Genomic DNA, 27,488 nt, shown 5'->3' on the forward strand with positions numbered 1-27,488 from the left:
CGAGACTAACCCAATATTATCACCTATTAAGTTCTTATAGGGAACGTTTTTGCGAGGAGTTGCCTGTTTACATGTCCAGCAGATACAGAGCAGCATTATTATTCACTTGGAGTCAAGTCCAATATTCTCTCCTTTTTATTTTTTAATAAGTTGCAAAAGCAATCAGAACAGGCACTGTTGTCAAACTCATTACAATCCCAGACCTCCTGCACATTCTGGGTTAGCAGGCTCGCCTGGCAGCCTCCTCGCCATCTGATCGAATTCACCGTCAGATGGTGTCGGGCTGACGGCTCAGCCCATTGTTCATCTGTGTGCAGTGACGGGCTGAGCTCAACACATGGCCACTGGTCTGGTGAAATACATCAGTCAGTCTTTGATTGGCCGAGTTCTGTGGTGAAGCGGCGCACACTCACAACGTGCATCTTGTAATGTTTGAATATAGTGTTGATAACGGGGAAACCAGAAGTCCAGTAACTTGAGTTTATCACATGTAACAGCTGCTGTTTCTGCTGTGGCGTGCCCGGAGGCTCGGCTCAGTTTGTGTGTTTGAACATGTGGAAAATTGGTTCTGATAAGATATTTCAACTCTCATTGCTGCCCTGACATTATGATGCTTCAGTCGAACTCCAAAGTCTTCATCTGTGTCAAATGTTTAGTGAGCTGGACTGTCACTTTGTTAGCAGATTGTTGCTCCCGTTGTCTGTTTAGAGTTGTAATCAGTCATTTCAGAGTGCGTTTGGCTTCCATCATATTTATATAATTGGTCTTTGTTTTTTTAAGTGGTTGTCATGTTGTCTTTGCTGGTTGAAGTTGTAATTTCATATCTGATTATTTTATAATACAGGCCCATGTGGAGCTGTTGTCAGACACCATAGTCGGGCACATGCTATATCCAGTGTCAGTGTTGTATTGTGTTGCAAGTATGGCCACTGAATTCATCCATTCACTCACTTATTTATTTCTCAAATTGCAGTTAGGACATCAAAGGGACTGTACAAAAATTATTGTGATGGGGAGGGGGGCTGAAAAAGCAAGATCCCCTCAAAAGGTCTTGGTTTAGACCCCCCCTTGACTTCGAATGAAACAGAAGGCCTTCTCCTGAATGTCTCATCTCAGTTCTATTCAAGCTTAAAATGATAATAGGATAATATTTTTTTACGTAGCCCTACACACAATAGGAGTTAATTTAGAGTGTGGTGATCCTAACCCAGGGGGAGGCAACCTGTGGCTCTTTAGCCCCTCTCCGATGTCTCCCTGTGGCTTTGACAACATTAGGCTACATTGAAATGAATCACCGTTATTTTGAACATTTTAATTTTCATTTATCAAGTTTATCCAGTTGGAAAAATGTGTAACCTATAGGCCTGCAACAAATTTAAAAAACATTTTAACATTTTGTCAACTAAAATGCGAGTCATACCGGAGCCCGCGGCCCGGCGCCTTTTCTTTAAATTTTGCTGAACATCAAGAGCGGTGGCTTGTCTTGAGTCTCCTTAGTGAAGCTAGCTGCAGATTCCAAAATCCAGGAAGGGAAAAGTCTTTGAGGAAAATATTGAATTTAATAGTGCATAGACAGATTTGTTTTCACTGCACGGTACCAAATATTCATAAATATTTATGGTCAAACATATTAATGATTAGACCTATTAGTAATGTTGATAAGCTAATTTCGACTTAATAAGGCTGTGTTATCTTTATTATAAGGCTCAAATATAAGACAGATTTAATATTTTTTTTGTTTTTGGACCAAAAGGGCTCTTCTGGTAGTAAAAGTTACTGACCCCTGTCCTAATCAAGCAGCGCCTTGAATTTATGAGTGGTCCAGCTTGTGCCAGAGTGCACTCTGGTGCTCAGAGTGTCTATTTACAAAAGCGCCCCATGTCAGAAATGTCTATATAGGCCTTAGTTGACTTGTAAAAAATGTTTTATTTTTATTTTTTTATTTTTTTAACAGTAGAAATTCTGGTTTTTAATCAGGCTTGGGCCTAAAGGTGCTGCTGTTGTTCAGGCTTGGACAGAAACCGTACAGGTTCATGAAGGGTCAGGCCTGATTATATCAAAAGGCGTGTTTTTGACTTTAATATTTTGATGTATTTATTATTTTTATACAAAATCCTGCAAGAAAATTATGAAGTAAAAAAGAAAATCCGGGCCAGGACCCTGCCTTTAACAAAAAATAAATAATCCATCACCCTCCCTCCTCTCTAATAATTTTCATACAGTCCCTAAATACCTGCTTTCTCCACTGTGCCATTTCTGTGCTTCTAGAAAGACTGAATTGAGCATATAGGTAGACGTCACAGTCCGGTCCCTTACACAGCACTCCTCTCCTCTTACAAAATCAGTTGTGGTGCTGCAACATATGAATATTTAAATAAGACACACACCAGTTCTCTGTTAAACACTTAGAGCCCTGTAGAGAGGACCTGCTCCTCCTGGAGTGTGATGCAAGTGGTGCAATATACATACGACAAGAATGTAACTATCATTAACACGAGTATTTTTGCATGAGACGTGTGGCTGTGAGAGACTTTGCACAATGTATGATAGGACATGCAGTAAATAGAACTGCAGAGAACTCAATTATTTTTCTATTACCGGAATAAACCTCATTGAGCTGGCAGAGATACATGACATCACACACAGTCAACGCTGCTGCTTTTAAACATGAAGGATCTAAACGAACTGTGACATACACACAAAGACTGTTGAACTTCTTCCCCCCCCAGAAAGAGCTGGTTACTCATGATGGTTGATGGTGATGCAAAGGTTGTTTTGAGTTTTTACCAGCAGGTCAACTTGTTTTCCTTCATGCTGGATTCAAATTGACACAAGCTTTTAAAAAAAGAGGACACTGAGTTATTCGTGGGTCATTGCCAAGTTTTAAAAACACGAGGGGGAAATGTTTTGCTATCCAAAGAGAGGGGAGCCCTAAATGAAAGGACGCAGTGCATTGTGTTAAATGTTGTGTAGTTCTGATGTACACACTAGAAACTCTGAATGTCTATCAGTGTTCTCTCTCCGTTTTCAGTTCATATTTGTGTGGCGTTATTGTTTGGCTCATGAAATTTACTGCTGCAGTACACTCGACGGCAAAAACACACTGAATCCTGTTGATCCTGGTCACACCTGGAGCAGAGATGTCACAGCAGGTGTTCTGCTCCTCTCAGGTTAATGAAGCACCTGCTCTGATGTCATTGATTCAGGTGTGGCCTGAGAGCAACAACACGTCAGCCCAGACTGAAGCCTTTTAAATGTTTAAAGCACCTTCTATAAGTTACAACTCAGCACTCATTTTTAAAGGCTGGATTTATTTGAATGTGGCACCAAATTTTTTAATATCTTTCCCAATAAAATAAGTGACTTTCAGTACGATTACCTCTGAAATGTTAAGTTTATATTCTGATGCTGAGGTGCAGGGATTCATATTGTTCTCCTCACATCCACTACTGCCACCTGCTGGTCAGTTTGAGGTCTAACGCCTTTTTTAATCTCCAGTTTGAAGCTGTTTGACTGGAAATAAATTTAGATCTGACACCACATTCTCAGAGATGATGTGAAATAGTCCCACCCTCTCAATAAGCTATCCCTCACTGATTTGCACTTTATTTCTTGAGCCAAACCATCCATAAATTAAACATTAAATAACCTTTTAAGGCAAATGTATCAATCGTTTGCCCCCCTTCAATTTTAAAATAAAACTGTAATGAAAATACTGTTGTTGTTGTTGTTGTTGTTGTTGTTGTTGTTGTTACCTTGTTTACTTGCTCTCCTAAATCCGTGGTTCTCAACCAGAGGGGTATTCCAGGTAGGAGGTTCAACAAACTCTGAGTCTAACCCTGAACTCTGAGTTGATTTACCCTGAGATGGGAAACTCTGAGTTACCGGTTCCAGAACAGCTGATTTGAGTTAGTTCAGTCAACTCTGAGTATGTTTACTCTGAGTTAAGCCGACAATAAAAAGCCATCATCAATGGAGCTCCGACTCCACGATTCACCATGGCAACAGGTAAATAAAAGACAGCACCTCCATTTTAATCCAGTGGATGTAGAGATATTAATGCATGTGTAGCAGACGGTGCACGTTTATCTTTAAAAGAAGAGCCTGAGTCAGAGCGAGGAAAGTGTAAATAAGTTAACCATAAAGTTAATAAAAAAGTTTATTCATCATTTATCAGACTTACATTTCCTTAATGAAGATAAAGTGGTGGAATCTGACTCTGTATCAGGCTGTAGATACATTACATTATATTAATAATATATCATAATATATTTGTTCAGATTTAATCTGATGGGGAAAAACACAGGAGGCAGAAGATTTAAAACATATAGGCTAGGCTATAGATCAAAGACATAAAGACATGACTGTAAACTCACAGTCTGACCCAGTAATAATATGTTTGGTGATTTGCACTTGAAAAGATGTTAAGGTTAAAATACAGTAGATTTGAAAATGTTGCACATCTATTTGTGTCTTGACTCAACAGCATTCAGTGACTTTATTTCAGCTACAAATGTAGTAAATTTAAAGACACTGAAATGCTGCACCATTGCTCACTCAGAAATATTAACATATAATCCCCAATATTAGGCTACAGGAATTATGTTCCATCAGTGTGACCAATGACATCAGTGATAGAGATCATTAGTCACTGATACTACGTGTCTAAAGCTTCATACCGATTTTTAAAATTTAAATAATTAGACCTACACATACGTTAGCATTTGTACAATATATGTAGTGGATATGTTGAAACTTACTGTGCTGCGAATAATGTGTGGTTACATTTAGGCAACAATTTGGTTATGGTTAGGAAAGAGGTCATATTTTTGGGGTACACTTGCTGCTGAAAAAAGAGACGCTGCTTTTATGGTTTCCACAGATTGTCATGCACAAACTTTTCCATGTTTTTAAGGACACATAATAAGGACTTTTGTTTTTACTCGCCCCACTTGCAAGGAGTTTTTCGAACATATTGGATTTGACCTCTATTCAAACATAATTTCAGCTGGTTAGCATACAGGAGGAGAGGCATTAACCCCAGCAGAATACCTGATGGTAAACAAAATGTCACATATCAACGCATATTAGAGCTTCATTAAGTCGACAGCTAAAGAAAATTCATTGGCCGATACGTTACATTACTTGGAGGGTTAGCCACAAAAGATATTACACACAACAAAATCCTATCACTTCTAAGACTTTCAATAATTTAATAACTTAACCAGGCTTGGAAAAAGTGATTGTAAAATTCCATGACTTTTCCAGGTTTTCCATGATCAAGGGAACCCTGGGTTTTGAACAGTGGCCTACAGCTTGGCAGGTGTCTCGCCTAGGTGACATGTTGGTGAGGTTCACCCTAAGGACAGCACAGTGGAGCCAGCACGTCAGGTCAAGACTCAGCTGTCCACTTACATCTAAAAGGAGAAGGGACATTCTTTCAAGGACAGCAATATTCTCGTCTCAGCCAGAGAAGAAATGGTTTGAAGGGGCGTGAAAAAAGCTGGAACAACCATTGTTAAGCAGAGGAGGTGGCCTACGACAGTCTTGAGATCCCTCCCCAGACGACTTCACACCCATTCACACCTGGACCCATCTAACCCCAACGACACACATGATGGCCAGGTGTGTTAATGACTCATGTGACCTTAACGACTCTGTAAGGGATCACACCCACACAGTTTAAAGCTTGCAACTCTGCACCAGTCTGTTAGAACTGAAGAAGCCTCTTGAGTGAGAGATGAGACATCTTCAACGAACTCAAGTCCAATTGCCTATGGTATAGCACTTAGAATAGGTCACTTGCTATCTACCATCCACAAAGGTAGTGCAATATGTAACATGCAAATATAACGTACTCTTTGCAGAAACGTACTATGCCAACATTTTCCTCTGCTGGCTGGACTGCCAGAAAAATGTGAAAACGTTTATTTTCACTATTCAATTCACTGCAGAAGGAAGCGCAATGTGAGCTAAACTGTAGTTAGCAACTCGATTTCCGGTTTTAGTCATATTAAAATAACCAAACTGTTTTCAGATGGAGGTCCTTGAAGTCAATCTGCAGGTCCCTGATACAGGAAAGGTTGAGAGCAGCTGTCCTCAATGTGTCCACTCAGCTCAACACAACGCAGCACAAACGACAAGTTCAGAAATCAGTCAACACATGAAACACTTTTATTGAGCATTTTGCATTCATAGGCATTTCAACCGACCTGTATCACAAACAGAAGTATTTCACAGCTGGGCACAGCCTGTCAAATATTGACAACGCAGCTTTTAGCCTGTTCACTTTAAAAAAATATTTCCATTCCTTGTTTATAGTGACCTCCCCTGCCCGCTCTATTCCTACAGTACAAGTGCTTAAAAAGGAAAGAAAATGAAGCTAAATAAATACATGCCACTTTAAAAAGGTGAAACGTAGGCTTGAATTACATCGCCGTGTTCAGGTGTCGCTGTGGCTACAACAGCTGCGTATGGCTAAAGGAGTGACTTATACTGAATGTTTTCAATAGGAGAAAATTACACGGTGGTGACTCATTGATTCTGTACCTGATGTAACTATTGATTTTGTGATTTAGGGAAACAACACTAGAGGCAAGGAGGTTCGTACATAATGGCTTTAATCACTGACATAGAGTGGGAGAATCTGCAGCGGTGACTACTGGCCTGTCTTCAACCTGATACTTATTTTGTTCACTATCGGCACCTGAAACTGGAAGCAAGAATTATTAAGTATCCCAGTCAATATCTCCAATATGTGATTAGTCTTTTAGAGGAGGTGCACACAAGATATTTTAAGCAGTGGTGCAGCTCTCTGGGCACTGAACCGATGCAGATAATCCAACATAGGTATGGCGACACCTGGATGCAGAGGTATTTTAGTGGTTCAGGTCTCTTGTCTCTTAAAAATACTGCTCCTATGTGAAAGAAATATCTTAATGATGAAAATCCCAAGTTAAATCAGATCTCAAAAACTATCTCCCAGTTATGTGCTGTTGGTTCTGTTTCTAGTGTTTTTTCCTCACGCTGGGAAAATTAAAACATATACATATAGTATAGTATAGTCCTACATATAGTAGACCTGCTGAGTTTGTGATTTTAAAGGAATACTTCACCCACCACATAAGCATTTGTCTGTCAGTTACTAACCCCATGTTACACTGGATTTGTGCAGAAATCTTTGTTTTTCTTGCAGGCCTCCATAGTGAAGGAGAAATCCAAAAACTGAGAAAATTCTTGGTGAATTGAAGTCATAGGGGTCCGTGTTTAACAACAGCAAAACTATACCAAAACATCAATTTACAAACTCTCACACAACTTGCGCAGTATGATCCAAGTCTCATTTCTTCAGTCATATGCTCAGCACTTCCCAAACACATGTAATTTAGCTAAAATCTTACTATTTAAAACTGAACAGAGAGTGAAACTTAAAAGCCAGATTCCATTGACAAAACCAGTAATTTTACCTTGATGAACACAGGAGCTGCTGGTCTACCACTGTTGGTTTGTTTGTGCTGTTGTGTGACTTTGGTGTTTTAAAGAGTTAGTTTGGATTCACCAAAGTCACACTACAACACAAACAAACCACAGATCGAGGCGGTGGCAGACCAGCAGCTCCTGTGTTCAGCGAGGTAAAATTACTGGTTTTGTCAATGGAGTCTGGCTTGAAGAGAGAATAGATAAGTTATACTTTCTGTTCCGTTCCCCATCGTAACAGGCTGTCTGTTTGGGAAGTACTGAGCATACCGCTGGATCAATTAGACTTGGATCATACTGCACAAGACTTTAATTCATCAAAAAAAGTTTTTGGATTCTTCATTCTCTGGAGGCAAGTAACTGATATACAACTGATCATGTGGAGGTGTACTGTTCCTTTAATTATGTGCTGCTGGGTCTGTTTTCAGTGTTGTTCCTCACACTGGGAAATTAAAATCTTACATATAGTAGGCTTGCTTCTTCTTCTCGCTGATTTTAATGCATTGTGGCAGAAGATGTCACCCAGAGAGGAAGATGGAACAAACAACCAAGCATCACAAGCCAACTCTTATACAGTGAGAGCAAACTGGCAGCTTGGCCGCAGTTAGAATCCGTCAGCAGCCACCTGACAGCATCCACGCTCATGTCAAATAAACAAAAAACATTCAACATTTAAAAACAAAAAAAAGGAAAGATATTTAAATGGACTCAGTGTCTTACTGAAGGCTGAGTGTGAAGGAAGTACTGCATGTCAGTCTCTGTTTCGGGGCCACAGAGCCTTTTAGAGATGGGTCGGAGGGTTGGAGGGCAGCAATCAGTAACAGACCAGTCTTCTTTCTCTCACACACCTTGTGGTGAGAATCCAGCTCTTACGGAGAGCTTCGGCCCTGCACCCTGCCCCCCCCCCCCCCCCCCCCACCACCACCACCACCACTCCGAGCTAGCCTCTGTAGCTCAATGTTTTCCTCTCACTGAGGCTCTTTAATGTCAAGTTTCCAGGGCTTTGTGTTTTTAAGTTCAACCTGTATCTTACTATCTGTACTTGATAAAGATATAACATCGACTAAATGTTATTTAAAGGTAACAAAATAATGTGTAAGAGTTCAAACCTCCAGGAGAAAACCCACTGAGTTACAGAGTGGAACAGAGGCTAGCTAGGAGAGGACAGGAATTCTCTGTTCAGCCCGTCACACTGTCTGCTGGACACATACAGAGTCAAAACTACAGTCTCTCTACAGCAACTTAACCAAATTTTACACGTATGTACAGAGAAAACCTGAAAGTCTTTCGTCCAATTAAAATCCAGCGTCTGGTTTAATGAACAGGGCAGAGAAGGCGAACGCCAGAAAAACAATCCCTCCGATGATTGTAACTGTGGAAGCAAAACAAACAAAAAATAATTATGGGATGCATTACAAGACAAACAATGTGTACAGACCACTAATTTGTTACATCTTTCTCTGAATTACTTTCCAAACAGGATCAAGTTATACTTCATGGGTCTCCCTGGACAATCTGTCATTAGCACTCATAAACCAAACTGCTGCAGAGATCTCACAGCTGGTCTTGGTGCTCTCAGAGGTGAAATAATGTTTGAACTGCTTTGGTCGCTTTGTTTACACACTGACCAGGACGAGTTATGCAAACATTAACGGATGGATAACAACTCGCTCCAGGAAACTGAGAGCCCGAAAGCATGTTGCTGGTATGTATTGTTTCTGTGCTGCTGTCCCTTTTCCCTCCATTGCAGACCTGCCCAGGTGTGCTGCATTGCTTAACGAAGTGCACTGCACCTGGCAAGGGAAGGTGGTGTTTCAGAGCTGTATTAGCAGCAGAGGAGAGAGGCTTGTGGTGTGGGGACTGCTGGTCCTGTTGCCTCTCAGCCTGGGATTTTATTGCCTTGTTTGTAGGATTTTTATTAACAAATCCCACGGATCTGATTGTTTTAAAACATGTTTTGTGGTTATTTTGAGTCAGTGGTGGAGCTTTGTTTGCCCCACACGGCAGGGCAAGGATGGGGCGTAACAGTCATTAATGCAGAATCATAAAAACCTAAAATTTCAATCTGTCGAGGTGCAGTATGAAGGCCACCAAGGAGCACACTGGAACATGACTCACAAAGATGAGTTCTAGTCTGAAGTTTAATTAAAGGTGCAGTATGCGATTCTGAAAAGGCAGTTGATTGTTGAGTGTCATTCCCAGGTAATTAAATACCAACAATTTGGATCAATGGTTTGGTGTGACTACCAACCCAAAGTGTTTGTATTTGAAGACCCCAATGATGATGCATTCCATTTCCCAATCAGAAATTTCAACAAGAACGCCCCTGAAGTCAGATTTCCGACTCGGAAAGTCTGAAGAATCTCACCTACCTCAACCTCAAAATCCAAGATGGCTGCTCTGTGCATCAAAAGCAGTGAAAACTGTCGTTATATCGTCTTTATTTGCACTTCTGTTTTATTTTTGTGTCATTAAATCTGTTGTACACGCAGTACTGTCCAACTTCTATCTGTGGACATGTTGCTACTTCAATCAATTCGTTCTCAAGAATTGCGTACCGCACCTTTAAACAGACGCCTGCCAGCACTGGAGAAACAGACGCTCCAGATTTCAGGCATTAAAATTGGATAAATAACAATTCAAATAATATCTCAAAGCATGTTCCTCAAGTGTGCTAACAGCTACTAATATCAGTCTTTAATGTTAAACAAGACTTTAAAGTGTTAAATTGACACCAGAACTATTTGGAAACGTAACTACAACTCTGTATTTTACAACATAAAACTTCAATAACATAAAAATTCTTAATCTGTGTGTTGAGACCTAAACTGTGTCTATACATGTTTCAAAAATGAAATCCACTGTGTTTTAAAGTCTCTATTCAACAAATATAATCACAGCAAAGTACACGTTAAGGATGAGCTGTAACATTAAATCAGATAAAATAAATCTTGTGTTTTTAAAAAGCAGTCTCACCTGTTCTGACAGATATTTTCTGGGCGATCATTCTCCCCCCTATCACAGCCAGTCCTGTACACATACAGTGTCCAAGTGTACCACCCACTGCAACTCCAAATGGATCCTGGGAATTTAAAAAAAGGGCTTTCGTGTTAATGTTAAAGAAAATGATACACTGCCTTCCTGAAATGTTTAATTAACTGTATGATCACAGCAGTGAGGAGCATTTGCTTTTTGTGGAGTGGCTAAAAAAACACAGGTTTGTTTTTGTTCTGCAGTCGGGCCACCCAGGAGAAAATCCAGACACACTACACAATGTAAGACGGACTATAAATAGCATCAAAACACACAGGCATGTGCCGCAGAGTTAATGTGTTACAAACCTCGCGGGCAGCCAGAATAATTGTGGTCAGCTGCGAGCGGTCCCCCCACTCTGCCAGGAAGGTGAGGGTGAGGGCCTGGATGAAGATGGGTGAGATAAAGTTGTGCCACTTTCCCTGAGGAATGGTATTCCCTGATCCCGCCTCCACATCTGGAGTCCCATTAACCATCTTGGAGCGCTGGAGCTGCACAGATGACAGAAGACAACGTGCTTTTACTAAAACACAGGATGTAGTGCTCCATTTACATATTGAAACATGGCAGTATTTTCACTCTCTTACACACAGCACCTGCCACGAGACAAACGTCAGGATTCACCTACTTTAGGGGACAGTAGATTAGAGTTGATTAGAGGTTTTATTAATCATCTGGGAAACCTTTGGTTCTATCTATGGCAGGATAAGTTAATGCTTCAGTGGCTGCTCTTTTAAGGCCATGTCCACCAAAGCTTTTTCCCTGACGTCCGGACATTTTTTTAAAATTCTTTGACTTTGAACGGTGTGTATTTCTGCCGTACTACAAATACCAGCAGTGTGACAAGGCAATGAGCATCTACTCTACACTGAGCACTGCTGGTTTGGTGCTTTTTTTCCCTGAGCATCAAGATTTATAAATATTAAACTGTGGATAAAACGCTGCACTTGTCACTGCCACTTTTCACTAAGCTGTCCAATCTCAGTGGAGACAGGGACAAATACCACGAATACCAGCCGTCACATCTTACATGGTCAAGTACAGGACAACAAAGGAGGAGATATATGTTAATATACTGTGTATATATTGTAAATGACCCCCATGTTCAGCAGTTGACATGTTAACTTTGCATTTGTGATGTATTTATGTGCTTTTATTTTGGAGGGACTGTAGACACAGAGGTTGCAGACGGAAATTGACGAAAGGTAACTTCTGAGCTGAGTTTAATGCAATGTTTTTGTCTTCTGTTTGTGCAATTTCTGTTCAGCTCTTAGGTTGGTCGATGAGTTATTTCAAAACGGAATAAACTGCATTTGAGCATCAGTCCAGACGTATTATTTCGACTGTAACGCCACATATATTAAAATACGTTTCCTCTCATGAACCCATGGGTCTGTCTGCTCTCCATACATGCTTCAGCCTTCCCTCCCTCCTCAGCAAATACTCTATCTTGTGCCGACATTTTTACGTCTGTGGATATTCCATATCATAGTGTCTCCAAAGTGCTCTCAGGTGCTTCCAGCCAGAGTAGCACTTTGCATTTTTAGCTTGGAAAAAGTGCTTTGATGGACACAGGACCTTAATGGTGCAGTTTCAGATAAGAACAAAGTTCAGAGACGTGGCCACCCATAACAGATAGGATTCCCATTTAATTAGAAGCATTTATTACAGCAGATCAGTTAGTCGAGTCATGAGACCTCAGGCAGATCTCTCTGGGAAACTTCACTTTGATCTCTAAGAGATGTGACTGAAACAGTAAAAGCCCCATAATCCCAGACAGCCTGCTGATAAAAATGGCTTCAACGCTCCAAACCAGTTATTATATTAACTTTGGACTCAGTCTTTTTCACATTTAAACTTTAACAATGACACAGGAAATGCATCGTTTCAGTACGACCTCCTTGCATGTGCAAATAATAGATTACCTGCAACACCATGACAGAGCAGTCCTGGTGGTAAAGTAGGGAAGTTTAAATTTAGACAAGTCTATTGACACACACACACACTCACAAACAAACACTCATCCAGGCTTCTCAGGAACTCCCGTGCGCCCAACAAATGACAAGTCTAAACACCTCTCTTGTTCAGCCAAGTGAGAGGACACCAAGCTGACACAGGTGTGTTTGAGTGTGAGAGCACTTGTGTGTTTGTGTGTGTCTTTAAGAGACACAGAGAGACACTCAGAGAGAGAAGGGAGAGCCGTTGGTGATAAGAGCAGCTCCCATGCCAATCTGAACTCCTCCCATTTCCCTCTTGGTAACTTGATAACAAGTTTAACTGACCAGTAATGCTGGTACCGACTAGTGTGGGCAGCAACATCAAACCCCCAACTGCCCCAGTGCCTGACCATGCATGTATAGATCCTGTTTGTGCATGTGTGTGTATTTCAGGCCTGTGTGTGTATAACAGAGTAAAAAAAAAAAAGTTCCCCTTGGGTATATCGTAATCGGGTATATCTTAATCGACGATCTGCTACCAGTTGAAAGTGTTTATATTTGTGTTCACGTACCGCAACTTTAAAGCATATTTTGTCAGGCTGTAAAGTTGGCTTGTCACAAGGCCGATATACATGGCGACATAATCAGGTGTTGAAATGTTTAGCTGCAGGCATCGAAGGGAAACGAAGACAGGTGAATTCAGAAGGTGTTAAGGATAGGGGCTTAGTAATTCAGTTTGTCCGTGAGGGAGAGAAATACAGAAGGGATAAGTTAGTGAGGAGGCAAGGGTGTGGCCGCCTAGAAGGTGCTCGTGATTGGGAAATGCAAGTAGATTTAGGGGGAAAGCTTGTTGTTCCTCAGGAAATAGTCTGTACCAGGCAGAGGCCTGACTTAGTGTTGTGGTCAGTGAGTCAACAGATAGTTTATTTCATTGAGCTGACAGTTCCTTGGGAAGACTCAGTGGAAGAAGCCTATGAAAGAAAAAAGCTTAGATATGCAGACTTAGGAGCAGAAGCTGAGCAGCGAGGATGGAAGACTAGGATTTGTCCAGTGGAAGTGGGGTGTAGGGGATTCATAGCAAGATCAACTGTCTCACTCCTGGGGGAACTCGGAGTGCGGGGACAGAATTTGAGGAAGACAGTGAGGGAAATGTCAGATGAAGCAATTAAATGCAGCCAGTTTATCTATTACAGAAGAAATAATGTCAGCTGGGGGCCAGCAGGGGGAACTACTAAGCAGGGCACATAACTCCTTGAGATCAGGTGGAGAGATCCACTTCCTGTCAGGAGAAATCCAGGAAGAGGAAGTATTTAAGTGTGGGAGTGGCCTATTGGAATCCATTTTGTTTGAGGCCATGCGGCAAGGTGAGTGTGCTTGCTGATCCTGTAAGTCCAGTTAGCTCCTTTAACTTTAGCTTATATTGTAGTTATGCTATGTAGTGTGTGAAATAGAGTATGGTGAATGTGACAGGAAAGCTAGTATCAGCATTGCTTCTGCCTGGAGCTCGCATGTATGAAGCCTGGGTTTGGTTGAAGATGGCAGTGCTGTTTGGGCTGAGAAAGCCATGTGTAAGTAAGAAGGAAATCCAGGAAGAGGAAGGTTATTTAAGTGTGGGAGTGGCCTATTTGAATCCATTTTGTTTGAGACCATGCTGCAAAGTGAGTGTGTTTGCTGATCCTGTGAGTTCATGTATCTCCTTTAACTTTAGCTTACATTGTAGTTATGCTATGTAGCGTGTGAAATAGAGTATGGTGAATGTGCTAGGAAAGGTAGTATCAGCACTACCTGGAGCTCGCATAAACGGAGCCTGGGCTTGGTTGAAGTTGGCAGTGCTGTTTGGGCTGAGATCACTGTCCAGCCTCCTGGAGGTGTCATTGTTGTGAGGGCTCGTCCTGGGGAGGTAGACTGTACAGCCTAACCCGGCGGGGGAGTGTGATAGCCTAACAAGGCTTCCTTCCCTGGGTCTACCTCCTCTGTGGTTGTATAGGTAAGGTAAAGGAGGTTGTTCAGTTAGTGTGGGGAGCAGTGAGACCTGGCATTAGGGGAGTGTCTCTGGGACGCCAGAGATCACTGTCTAGCCTCCTGGAGGTGTCGTGGGACTAACTAGACGAAACACCGGTGAAAGGAGGTTCCCACCCGATGACCCCAAAGACATGTTAGTTATCACTGCTCATGGGTCTGTATAGTTAAGCCTTGCCATAATAGCTTATCGTAGGGCTTAGGAGGATTATTCACTGAGCGCTGATCCCTTTTTTTTTTTTTTTTTTTTTTTTTAATTAGAGCACAAACTTCTTGTGTTTATTTGAATATGGCTGCTTATATAAATCATATATGTCTTAATAACAATGGCTTAAAGTCACCTGCAGTTGTACTACCTGATCTGCAAAGGATAAGAGTGTCTCCCTAGGTCTTAAATCAAAAAGTCGGCTCACCTCTTCATCCTTCTTCTTGATCTCTGCCTGGACCTCCTCCAGCTCCTCCTGGCCTTCATCTGGACTCATTCTCAGCCCCTCTCTCAGCATGCGTACACCGAAAATGGCGAATAGCGCAGTGGACACATAGTATGTGTAGATTCTAGGGATGATGGTGGTGGCGTAGCCAAACAGCACTGGGGGTGGGATACAACAATGACGTCATTATTACTCAGCAAGAGATGGAGGGATAACAACACATACAGCACAGTCCGCAAAACCAAAACATCCACTTCTACTAACCAGACAGACAGGTCATGAGTCCCAGGGCGAGCATGGCACCTGCCAGCACGGTGAGACGGTTGTATCGCATGGCCATGATGGCTGCGATGAAAAATGTCTTATCTCCCAACTCAGAGACGATGATGACAGAGATGGAGGCCACAAAGGCGTGGATGAAACCCAGGTTTCCTTTGCTGGAGTCATCCTCAGAGACTACAGGGCCTATTGGATGGGGACTTGAGGCTTTCTGCAAAAATAAAAGCAGCACAGTGAGTCAGTTACACACAGCTGTCTGTCATTGCTAGCTTCATATTGTGGTCGTATCTCTTGAATAAACAAAAAATAAATACATACAGTACAGGCCAAAAGTTTGGACACACCTTCTCATTCAATGCGTTTTCTTTATTTTCATGACTATTTACATTGTAGATTCTCACTGAAGGCATCAAAACTATGAATGAACACATGTGGAGTTATGTACTTAACAAAAAAAGGTGAAATAACTGAAAACATGTTTTATATTCTAGTTTCTTCAAAATAGCCACCCTTTGCTCTGATTACTGCTTTGCACACTCTTGGCATTCTCTCCATGAGCTGAAATGGTTTCCACTTCACAGGTGTGCCTTATCAGGGTTAATTAGTGGAATTTCTTGCTTTATCAATAGGGTTGGGACCATCAGTTGTGTTGTGCAGAAGTCAGGTTAATACACAGCCGACAGCCCTATTGGACAACTGTTAAAATTCATATTATGGCAAGAACCAATCAGCTAACTAAAGAAAAACGAGTGGCCATCATTACTTTAAGAAATGAAGGTCAGTCAGTCCGGAAAATTGCAAAAACTTTAAATGTGTCCCCAAGTGGAGTCGCAAAAACCATCAAGCGCTACAACCAAACTGGCACACATGAGGACGACCCAGGAAAGGAAGACCAAGATTCACCTCTGCTTCTGAGGATAAGTTCATCCGAGTCACCAGCCTCAGAAATAGCAAGTTAACAGCAGCTCAGATCAGAGACCAGATGAATGCCACACAGAGTTCTAGCAGCAGACCCATCTCTAGAACAACTGTTAAGAGGAGACTGCGCCAATCAGGCCTTCATGGTCAAATAGCTGCTAGGAAACCACTGCTAAGGAGAGGCAACAAGCAGAAGAGATTTGTTTGGGCCAAGAAACACAAGGAATGGACATTAGACCAGTGGAAATCTGTGCTTTGGTCTGATGAGTCCAAATTTGAGATCTTTGGTTCCAACCGCCGTGTCTTTGTGAGACGCAGAAAAGGTGAACGGATGGATTCCACATGCCTGGTTCCCACTGTGAAGCATGGAGGAGGAGGTGTGATGGTGTGGGGGTGTTTTGCTGGTGACACTGTTGGGGATTTATTCAAAATTGAAGGCACACTGAACCAGCATGGCTACCACAGCATCCTGCAGCGACATGCCATCCCATCCGGTTTGCGTTTAGTTGGACGATCATTTATTTTTCAACAGGACAATGACCCCAAACACACCTCCAGGCTGTGTAAGGGCTATTTGACCAAGAAGGAGAGTGATGGAGTGCTGCGGCAGATGACCTGGCCTCCACAGTCACCGGACCTGAACCCAATCGAGATGGTTTGGGGTGAGCTGGACCGCAGAGTGAAGGCAAAGGGGCCAACAAGTGCTAAACACCTCTGGGAACTCCTTCAAGACTGTTGGAAAACCATTTCAGGTGACTACCTCTTGAAGCTCATGGAGAGAATGCCAAGAGTGTGCAAAGCAGTAATCAGAGCAAAGGGTGGCTATTTTGAAGAAACTAGAATATAAAACATGTTTTCAGTTATTTCACCTTTTTTTGTTAAGTACATAACTCCACATGTGTTCATTCATAGTTTTGATGCCTTCAGTGAGAATCTACAATGTAAATAGTCATGAAAATAAAGAAAACGCATTGAATGAGAAGGTGTGTCCAAACTTTTGGCCTGTACTGTATATACATATACGTATATATATATATATATATACGTACAGCGGGGGGAATAAGAATTCAACATGTCAACTTTTCTAATTTTAAGGTATTTCCAATGCAGCTAATCACTTGAAATTTGGAGCAGGCATTGGTATTAACTCAATTAAACTGCACAGATAGAGAAAGTGTAACATTTCAACCCATAAAAAAGTTATGTGCAATAAAGTCGAATGACACGGGCAAAAAAGTATCTAATGGACCATCAGAGAAAGCGTCAAACAGCTGATTCCACTGATGCCTCATGATGAGTGGAGGCAAAGAGCCCACCAAGACTTCTGCAACAACACTGTTGAGCAACATATCAGCAGCACTGGTAACCAACAGATTTCTCAACACCTGAATGTTCCCATGAGCACTACTGGGGCCTTTACCTGCACGTCGAAGGAACACTGCTCCACCATCAACCGACCACGCACAGGAGCTGCTCGCAAGTTTTCCCATTGGGTAGTCAGAAAAATAGTGAGAAGACTAACGCATAGGACCAGAGATACTGGATGAAGGGAGATACCCAACTGTAGGCTTATCCAATGTTAAAAAAACGGTTACTCTTCCTGTCTCCTAAGTGGGCGTGGTTAGCTCTCCCTCCAATCAGAGCCTGTTCTCCCTCAACCCCCCCCCCCCCCCCTCCCCCTCCCCCTCCCCACCACCGTGTTGAACAGAGGCTCTGTGGATGTCTGTGTATGCAGATCGAGAAGCAGGTGGAATGAAAATACATTCTTCCTATTATTGCAGCCTATTGTTGCACAAAGCTTGGGCATTTTTTTATTTATTACTAGCGGTAAATAACTGTTTGTAAGCTAACTGTGATTTTACCGCCTGTTTATCAAGATCACGAGATCTCGCGAGAACTTGTTTTCTGAGATGGACAGGGCTCAAATAAAGTTAACTTTCTCTTGATCTGTGCGGATGAAAAATGCAGCTTTAGCGTCAGAATGTTGGTAAGATGTGTGGCTTGTGGAAAATGAACCCAATATTTACTTTAGTGACTACAGGGCTAAAGAATTGACAATAAATTGTGATCACGTTCATTTTCCTCATTGACGACAATACATTCAGAGCTGCCTCAAGTCTCCTACGGGGGCGTGGCGCTGACGTCACTGAATCAGGAAGTGAGCTGAGTTGGGTATCTCGCTTCATCCAATATCTCTGATAAGACCACTTGGAAAGAACTCCAGAAGACATCACAGAGAAAACAAAAGGGAACACACTCCACTACAATGGTCTCTGTGCACAGTCACTCCGGAAGACTCCATTACTAAAAAAGGCACGTTGCAGCTCGTTTGGACGAGTCTGCTAATTACAGGGTTAACACAGTGTGGTCAGACGGGACGAAAACCAAACTTCTCTGCAAGAAGTAGCTTGCCATGTTTGGAGGAGAAATGGCTTTGCATATGACCCTGAGAATACCACCCCTACAGGAAGTTTGGAGGTGGAAACATCATGGTATGAGTTGTTTTTCTTCTCATGGTACTGGCAGAATGCAAATTACTGATGGAAAGATAAACAGAGCCATGTATCGGGAAATTCTTGACAAAAATATGTTATAATCCACCAGGATGATGAGGATGAGACGTGGGTGGATATTCCTGCTGCAAAGAATGCTGTCAATCAGTTCCAGAGGAAGAAAATAAAGGTGTGTGAATGGACCTGTCAATCACCAACTCAAACCCGAAAGAGCAGTTGTGAAAGGAACTGAAGATGAAGATTCACCAGCGGGTCCCCTTCGGTTTTTAAGGAATGAACCAAAGTCCCACCTTTGAGAGATTAGTTTCCTCGTACAGGAAGTGTCTTGATGCTGTCGTAGCAAACAAAGGCTTCTGCAGCAAGTATTAGATACATTTCAGTTGAAGTGTTCAATTGTTTTCCTGTGTCACACCACTTTATCGCACGTAAGTCTTTTCATTGATAGGGATGTTATGATTTCTTTATCTGCCCAGTTTTATTGAGTTAATACCAACGACTGGTCTAAGTTGAATGTGAATAGCTGCATTAGAACCCTTAATTATTATGCACTTGGAGAAAAGGAAGATTATTTCAAATCAGAGGATATACCCTCACCTTAAGTATATTACTGCTATACAAAATCAGGCCTCATAACATTAGTTGACACATGGGTCAGCCTTTTTGAACAATTTTCATCAATGATATCAATTTGAGGTCTTTGTTAAAGGGGAACAACAACCAAATTCATAATTCCAGTATGTTATTTCCATGGCCTTGGAAAGTGTAGTCAATATTTGTGAAGATAAGCTACACTCTCTCAAAGCCAGAAACCACATAAGTAGGTATCAAAGTTGTGACATCGTAGCATATAAATGCTGTATTCATTTTGTACTCGGAGGTCGGAAGTCGGAAGTGGGAATGACGTCACCTCTGAGCTGACAACAGTTTTTGCATTCTAGTTGACCACGGTGGACAAGTCGGAAAAAAACATGAACGCCTGCAAAAAAGCATTTGTTGCCCTTGCACTTTCGGAATATAGACAGCTTCAAAACCATCATGCACTCCAACTGATGAACACTGCAGATGAGGCTGACCTAATGTAAAACAAATAAGATAAAATTGCTATAAAGAGTTCTTTAGCACTGTTTACTCACTATGTATGTGACCGGCAGCCATCTTGAATTCGTAATTCGGGGTTGATGCGGTTCCTCCGAGTTTCCGAGTTGGAAATCCGATCTCAGGGTGCGTTCAAGTTTAAACTTCCGACTGGAAACTGGGAATTTCTGACCTCCGAGTACAAAACGAAGGCACCAAAAGTCAAGAGATGCTCCATTGACAATGAAAGGGAGCCTGATTTTGTGGTCTCACAGAAAATGTCACCATGTGCTGGGTTCACACTACGAGTGACACAGCAAGACTGCTATCAGCTACATCATTGCTAAGTCGCCGTGGAAGTGTTGCTCAAGTGCTTATTATGGTAGCTGCATAGTCACAGGCTTGAGTGTGTCTGCAACTGGCCACAAAACACCTCAAATTTGTTGTGTCAGTCCGACTAAAACCTGACTTCTAAAATACATGTAACTGCGTTAGTCCGACTGAAATTGTCCTAAATCAAATTTCTCAAAGTCAGACCAACACATCCGGATAATGTGACTGAGAGCTGAATTACTGTATAATGCATGTATACAGTCAATCCAACCTAAACTGGCTGAGGTGCTCTGCTCCACATCTTCTACCCCGGGCTTTGACCTAAAGTCGAAAGCATTAAATGTGCAACAGAAGAAGCCCGTAACAAAATGGTGAAATCTACATCCAGAGTTGGGATGTGTTCCCGTATTGGGAAGGACAAAATGTATAGAGCCAATCACTTGTCCACTATGGTACCCGTTTGCCACTAGCTAACTGATGCTAACTTGTTTGTTGAATGTATGGTCTGTGGCGTAATAGGTCAACCGGAAAAAAGTCCAATACTGACAAGCAGAAAGGGGGCATATTGCTACCTACTGTAGAGGGGTCGGACATATTCAGTCAATACATCAATTCCCTTTCTGTGCTTGTATACTGGGACAAGGACAGTAGTCAAATTAAATGGTCTAGTCAAGACATCACCACAGCTTGACTTAACTGTGCATGTCAATGTACTCAACTCGAAGCTCTGAAAAAAGTTGAGGCCGGCTCAACTTTCATTTGTTGTGCAGCATGCCAACAAGTGTTGGCCGTCAGTTTGCGGCGTCATGTTACCGGTCGGCATTTACAATGACTTGTAGTCGGTTGCCCATAGTGTGAACGCGGCAATATACTTACACATGGCCCTGGGTGCTCTCAGTGTCAGCGGTAGCATCTGTCATCATCATTGTCTAAGCCTTAAGGAGCATCTCCAGACTAGTTACGTCCGGTGACATCACAAATTTGAGTCTTAGCACTCTAGTTTTTAGGATTTGGGAGAGAGTTGTTCATGTTAATTATTTTTTATTTTAATTTTTTGGACTGTCTTGGATCACAGGAATAACATGTATGAATTTTGAAAATGGGAGTAGCTCCCCTTTAATATGTAATTCTCTCAATGTGTGTAAATAAGTGGATCCACTCATTTGTCTTTCTTAAACCTTTTTCTGATAAAAGTATTTTAGCCTGCCAATAACAACGCTCTCAGGACATATTCCCACGTCTGTCACCTTGTCTAAACTTTCCTTTAAACATTTGCTTTGCTGGCAGGATCTAAAAATGAATCACTAACTTTACCCACTTGAGCTGCACCCGGAACACAATGTGGTGGGTGCATCAGCTAGCATGTGCTGGCTAGCTCAGAGGCGCTAGCAAGCACCGGCGTCAAAAACGGTTTTCTACCGGGGACGATAACAAGGTTGAATTGGTTGTAATGAAGTGAAAGCTTTTACCTCTTGTTGAGGTTGCTCCTGGACAGGGTTGTTCTCCTCTGGAACAGCAGCAACTCCGACCGACAACAACACGGAGGCGAGCAGAAACAAGACGCACACTCTATCAGCCCGTCGGTCTCCTCCGCCGACCGTGAGAGGCATAATGGCTTCCAAAAATACTAATCAATAACAGTTTGCGCTTTATTTTGTCTTCCGTCAATCACTTAATATCATCGGCAACCACGCTGGCTAACTTCATATTAGCCACCTAGCTGTTCATTTTGAGGAACTCCTCGGTAATACACGTCACGATCACATCGACCGAGCCAACTCAGGGCGGAAGTTAGAACCTTGCTGCCGCGTTTGGAAAGATATGATTGGGCCGTGCTACCGTGACGTAATATTTTAAGGTGACGTACGCACAGGACGGCTCAGTGATTGGACAGTGTCCTTGTCGGTTATAAATTTATGGACATGGAGTTGAGTTCAACGCTTTAAAGACACACGGAAAAAACAGTTATCATGATAGGTTGATTGTTACTACAAGTCACAAAATAGAAAGATATGAGCTTTAAATATGTAAATAAACTTAAAAATAAATATTAGAATAATTAATAATAAATATTTAAATACAAAAATGCATATGCTCTGTAAAATATTACAATCAGTTTTTTTGTTTTAACCAAAGGTTCAATTGCAGTCAATCAGTTACATCCCTATCTTGTGGATTCCTCAGACCCTAGTGTAGAACTCCAAATACACACTAAATAATTACAATATGTATACAGAAAATAATCAAACATGAAACATTCAGTTTTCCTTTTTTTATTTGGTGTAACTGTTGTATTTAATTACAACAGAATTGATTTCATGTCGTACCTCAAAATCAAAAGCATTAAAAAACACACATGTACAACAGCAGGATATTATTACACCATGAGGAGAAAAAGCTGTTTCTCATATTGAGATCTTTGAAAATAACGAAATCGCTTATTTTTTATGCTAAAATAATTTGTCACACTGTTCTCATGTTTCTCTCTCTATTGTTACATACCCACTTATTTCCATTTTTTTTTCCTAGAAAAGTTTGTTGATGCTTTTGTATTCTCACGCCTTGACGACTGTAACACACTGATTACATGCCACAGTAAATCTTTAGTAGCTCGGCTTCAACTAGTGCAGAATACAAAAGTTCCTACTTTAACTGGGACAAAGTTTAGGTCACATATCACCCAAATTCTCGCCTCCCTCCACTGGTTGCCTGTTGACTTCAGGTTTGATTTTAAGATTCTTTTGATAACTTTTAAAGCTCAACCTGGTTCAGTCCCAGTTATATAGCTGAGCTTCTGAACACCTCTGCTCCAAGTCGTGACCCAAGATCCTCAAGCCTACTCTCGCTAGTCCTCCCTAAATAGAGGTTGGAAACTAAAGCTGGCCAGGCCTTTGCCATCAAGGCCCCGAGGCTCTGGTATTCTCTGCCTGAGGATATTAGGATGGGGAGCACATTACCTGTTTTTAAAATCATTGCTTAAAACATATTTTTATAGGAAAGCCTTTCATTTTAATGCCCCTGATTTGTACTTTTTGATGTGTAACTTTTGTGTTTCATTTCCTTTCGTTCTATTTTTGCCTCTGTACACATTATTTTTCTCAGCTCTTCACATTTCTTTTTAAATTATGTAGTTATTGTTGTTTTATTTTCATGTACTTTGTGAAGCACGTTGTAACCTTGTTCAGATAAATGCTATACAAATAAAATAACATTTTATATGTTGCTATAACAAGAAAATATTCAGTCAAAGCTTCAATTTGTCTGATTCCATGTTTTAAAAATAACTTTTTGTTTTGTGAAAAAAAAAATCTTTAAAACTTCTTTAACAACTTATCTTATGAATTACAAGGAGATGAAGTTGTGTCCCATTACAGAGAAAACATTTTATTATTACATGAATATACCTTATTATAACAAAAACAAGGTCTTGTAATGAACAAGTGATTTGTGGTGACACTCCTCATTTCTTCACATCAGTCTCGAGGACACAGCTCACCTCTCACCTGGAGAGACTTTTTCTGCAGAAGACTGTTTCTGCAGCACCGCCATTCATCTCATTCACACCTGGGAGCTGTCAACAACAGTCAGTGTTGTCTTCTTGGCTATTAAGCAGCTTCACTTAGTTGAGAGTACGTTGTCAATCAACTGTGTTTTACTCCCATACATTCATATCCTCAGACATCTCGTACATTTCCTTGTGCTTTATAGTTCCCAGTAAGGAATGCAAAACTGAAGACACAAATAAAACCACTCAAAGCACAAAAGGTATAAAAGCTTTTCTTTGCTTTGGGTATGACTCATATTTGCTGATATAAAGTTCATGACAAAGCTGTGCTGCCAGTGCCTGGTTGAAGAGCACGTAAAGGACAACCAGCCACCAGGTAAAGGACAAGCCTCCGAAAGCTAAGCTCAGTGAGACGTAGATCAGCAGCTCGGCAAAATAATGTGGGCATGACACCAGCTCGAACCAGCCTCCCTCTGGCATCCTGTGAGCCAGCGTCTCCACTGTTCCTGAAAGACACCACAGAATACGACAAACAGAAAAATACATCAGTCCCCAATTAACTAGTAGAGCAGTGGTTTATGTTACTATTCACATGGTTATTATGTATCTGTGTTAAGCTGAAGCTTCACAAGTCAGCATGTTTATATGAATCACAGGTTCAGATTAAGACTTTGCAGTCAGAGCTCTGAGACTTTGGAGTGACCTGCCTGCTGTGTACCTCAAGTTTGGCTCCAAATTCATTTCATATCCTCTATGTTTTTAAATATGTTCTGTTGAATTGTGAAGCACTTTTTAACAGTGTTTTCGAAGGTGCCATGAAAATAAAGTTTATTATTATGCTATTATTAGGAGAAAGGTGAAAGGTGGGAAAGGTGCTGCTGGTTGTGATGAATCCACAATGTATCATCACCAAATCTGCAGGTCCCTTCAGCTCTACAGAGCTCTCTGGCCTCTTTTAGGTAATTGTTTTGGGGGTTTTTTTTGGCCCACAAGTCACTCTATACAACCTTATTTCCGGCAGCGGCAGAGAGCTGTTGTCAACAACAAAACGCTTTAATAAACCCACTGTATGCTTTCTGCTCTGCACCAAACAGTAGACATACACAGTTAGCGACTAGCTGGCGAACATGGTTGAGCATTTAGCATTAAAAGCATTAAAAATTTCCCAGGAGGTTTTTTTTTAGACAAAAACAACCGCCAAATGAATGCTTATGTTGAGTAGTCTGTGTCTGCTGGATGTGTAAATTGCAACAGCACAAAACAAAAATCAAACAATATGACTGCTTTATTGATCCATGACTAAGCTTATATCTAACGTTGAACGCTATGTATGCCTCGAGTTTTTGTCAGAAATTGCTTTAACGCTGTGATTTTTTAAAATCAGTGCCCTTAAAGAATTTTTCCTGCAACAACAAGCCATTTTTGACAATATGCAAATATGATGTTTAATGTGATGGATTTCCTCTTCTTCAGTATGTAAGTTCAATCGGAAAGACTTTCTTTGCACTATATTCATTCACAATTCTCTCTCTATCCCACTCCCACTGCTTCCTCCAATCAGTTGACTGTGGGCGTCCTTCCCCTCGCTAGTCAAATTTTGCCACTGTAACCTTCAGCCATTCATGGTGCTACCAAACTTTAAATCCATTCTCCTCTCTGCTCCTGTCAGCTGACATTTTATCCGGAATTTCCACACCTGCCTCCACCCCATTCACCTCCAGTCACCTTATCCAAGCTCATGAAAAGCCCACTACTCTTCAAATCCAGATCCTCAGCTCCTTCTTTATCCAATTACCACCAGCATCTAGACTCCGTAGGGGGTGTTCCCTAAACTACTACTCTAAAGAGTAGGGACTAGGGTCTTTACCACCCTCCTGGAAGAGATGACATCACAATGGGGTCTGATTGCCACATGTCTTATTCACATGTCTCATACGTATGTACACATGTAAATAAATATTCTTTTCTCTCAGAGCAAGTCTCTCCTGATTGAAATAATTATAATACACTAGGAAGTGGTCAGCACTATTTAAGTCAACATTATCTGTCGTAAAACACCCAGAAACTCAAGTGTTAAGCAAAGACAGCTGCACAAGTTTACCTGACTTGCCAGTGCGAAGCCTGGCCAGCAGGATCATGCACTGATGCTGCATCAGCGAGGCCCCAATAAAAAGTGCCGCTCCAACCACATGACACCAGTCCAGCTGAGAGAGGAGGGGTCCGGTCCCTAGAAGGAACAGCATAAACATCAACACCACACAGCAGAACCAGTGAAGAACAGATGTGAAGAGGACTGATTTCAGTTCAACCTTTTCCCAAGCGATCCGAGCAGAGCACCGTCAACCCAAGTACAATGTAATAGCAGACACCGAACACATACTGCACCACATGTATGGCTCCATCAGAGAAGACACTGACACACAGGCACTCCAGCAGCCTCCTGAGGGAGTGGACGCAGAGCAGCAGCTGCACCAGCAGAGTAGACAGCTGTGGGACTGCAGACAGTATGAATACAAGTGGGTGTGTGTGAAACAAACAGGGAAACACACAAGCTTTGAAAAGAGCCTACCTTGACTGTTGGTGCTTTGTACACCTGTGAAGATGTCTAATATTCCAGTGAGCCATGATGGGTATGACTGATACTGAAATATGAGGTTCAGGTAGAAGGCCAGGAGAAGACTATTCCAGCCAACAGAGATGGCATAGAAGTGCCAGAACCACCTGAGAGAAGGAAACAAGGCTCAATTTCAGATTGTTGTCTTTGTGCAACTAAATTAGCATCTAAAGTTTTGAGATGTTACGACGTAAACAATGAAAGAAACCCCTAAACGCTATTTGAATATATCACAAGTGTATTAAATAACACAAAGAAGTTATAAACGCATTGTATTACATTTTATCATGTTTGCAAAGTTATTTCCTAGATGACATTTTACCTTTTTGGCACGTCAAACGAACGGAGCCAGTCGTCTCGTTTGAGGCTGTGTTTGGTTTTTCCGTAGCGAATAAGATCCTGAAATAAAACGTAAAGTCGCCATGTTTCATGTTTTATCGGCAGGTGTAGTGAGATTTTATGAGCACAGAAAGCTACGAGGAAACAAAGAGCCAGAAAAGACCATAAAACATCGGTAAAGCTCAGGCTAACTGAGCTCCAATTCATCTTCCGGTTGTGTACAATGTTTTGTGCGACGCAGAAAAGAGACCGTCGGGAAACGGTGGCAACAGTTCCGGATGAAATGTGATGGCAGGAAATGCCGGTTAATAATTTCATCATAAAAAATTAATAACTTACAAATTAATTGTGTGAAAAACGTTATTGTCAGCGTTCATTGAAAGAGCTTTTAGTTTGTATTCAGACTTTTAGAAAACAGTGTGTAAAATGATACAGCAGGTGGCAGCACCTCAATCTGAACCAGTCTGTGATGTGAGCACACACAGTCACAAGTGGAGTCAACCTGAGATCATTGACCATCCAGCCAGATGCAATACATTTCTACAGAGAGGGATAATGCTTTTAATGAATTATTTCTCTTGAAACCGAATGTAATAACTGTCAGTTTGGCTTTTTACATACAAAGTTTAATGCAGTAGTGGAATAAGTATTTATATTGTGGCTGCAGCTAATGATTAGTCAATGAAATTTCCTTAAAGCCCAAGTACATAATTAAACTGTTTGTTTTGTCCAACTAAGAAAAAAAAACAAAACATCAGCTATTTAGTCTAATATCATGAAGAAAAACAAACAAGCAGCAAATATTCACATTTAAGATGCTGGAATAAGTTTAATAAATGACTTCAACAGTTATTTGATTATTAGTGAAGCTGCTGGTTCATTTTTTGGTCAATCAACTATCCAATTCATCTGTCGGCTAATAATTTCAGCTCTAATAAGGCTTCTTTATTGATGTTAAAGTAACACTACCACAAAGCAGTTCAAATAAACACAAGAAGTTTGTGCTCTAGAGAAAGG

The 27,488-nt window shown here is 41.4% G+C and overlaps 2 protein-coding genes across 2 annotated transcripts; both read right to left on the minus strand.

Moving 5' to 3' along the window:
- Nucleotides 1-6,156: 6,156 nt before the first annotated feature.
- Nucleotides 6,157-21,786, minus strand: tmem165 (transmembrane protein 165). The gene is made up of 6 exons (XM_033621141.2): nucleotides 21,483-21,786; nucleotides 15,161-15,386; nucleotides 14,879-15,054; nucleotides 10,818-11,000; nucleotides 10,453-10,558; nucleotides 6,157-8,848 (listed from the first exon to the last, which is right to left on the minus strand). The coding sequence occupies exons 1-6, from the start codon at nucleotides 21,621-21,623 to the stop codon at nucleotides 8,772-8,774; spliced, it is 909 nt and encodes a 302-aa protein (XP_033477032.1). The 5' UTR covers nucleotides 21,624-21,786; the 3' UTR covers nucleotides 6,157-8,771.
- A 1,590-nt stretch (nucleotides 21,787-23,376) lies between these two features.
- Nucleotides 23,377-26,717, minus strand: srd5a3 (steroid 5 alpha-reductase 3). Its single transcript, XM_033621104.2, has 5 exons — nucleotides 26,455-26,717; nucleotides 26,088-26,239; nucleotides 25,828-26,013; nucleotides 25,620-25,745; nucleotides 23,377-24,024 (listed from the first exon to the last, which is right to left on the minus strand). The coding sequence occupies exons 1-5, from the start codon at nucleotides 26,676-26,678 to the stop codon at nucleotides 23,765-23,767; spliced, it is 948 nt and encodes a 315-aa protein (XP_033476995.2). The 5' UTR covers nucleotides 26,679-26,717; the 3' UTR covers nucleotides 23,377-23,764.
- Between the last annotated feature and the right edge of the window lie 771 nt (nucleotides 26,718-27,488).

This window comes from Epinephelus lanceolatus, chromosome 6, assembly GCF_041903045.1.
Source record: "Epinephelus lanceolatus isolate andai-2023 chromosome 6, ASM4190304v1, whole genome shotgun sequence".
Classification (NCBI taxonomy): Eukaryota; Metazoa; Chordata; class Actinopteri; order Perciformes; family Serranidae; genus Epinephelus; species Epinephelus lanceolatus.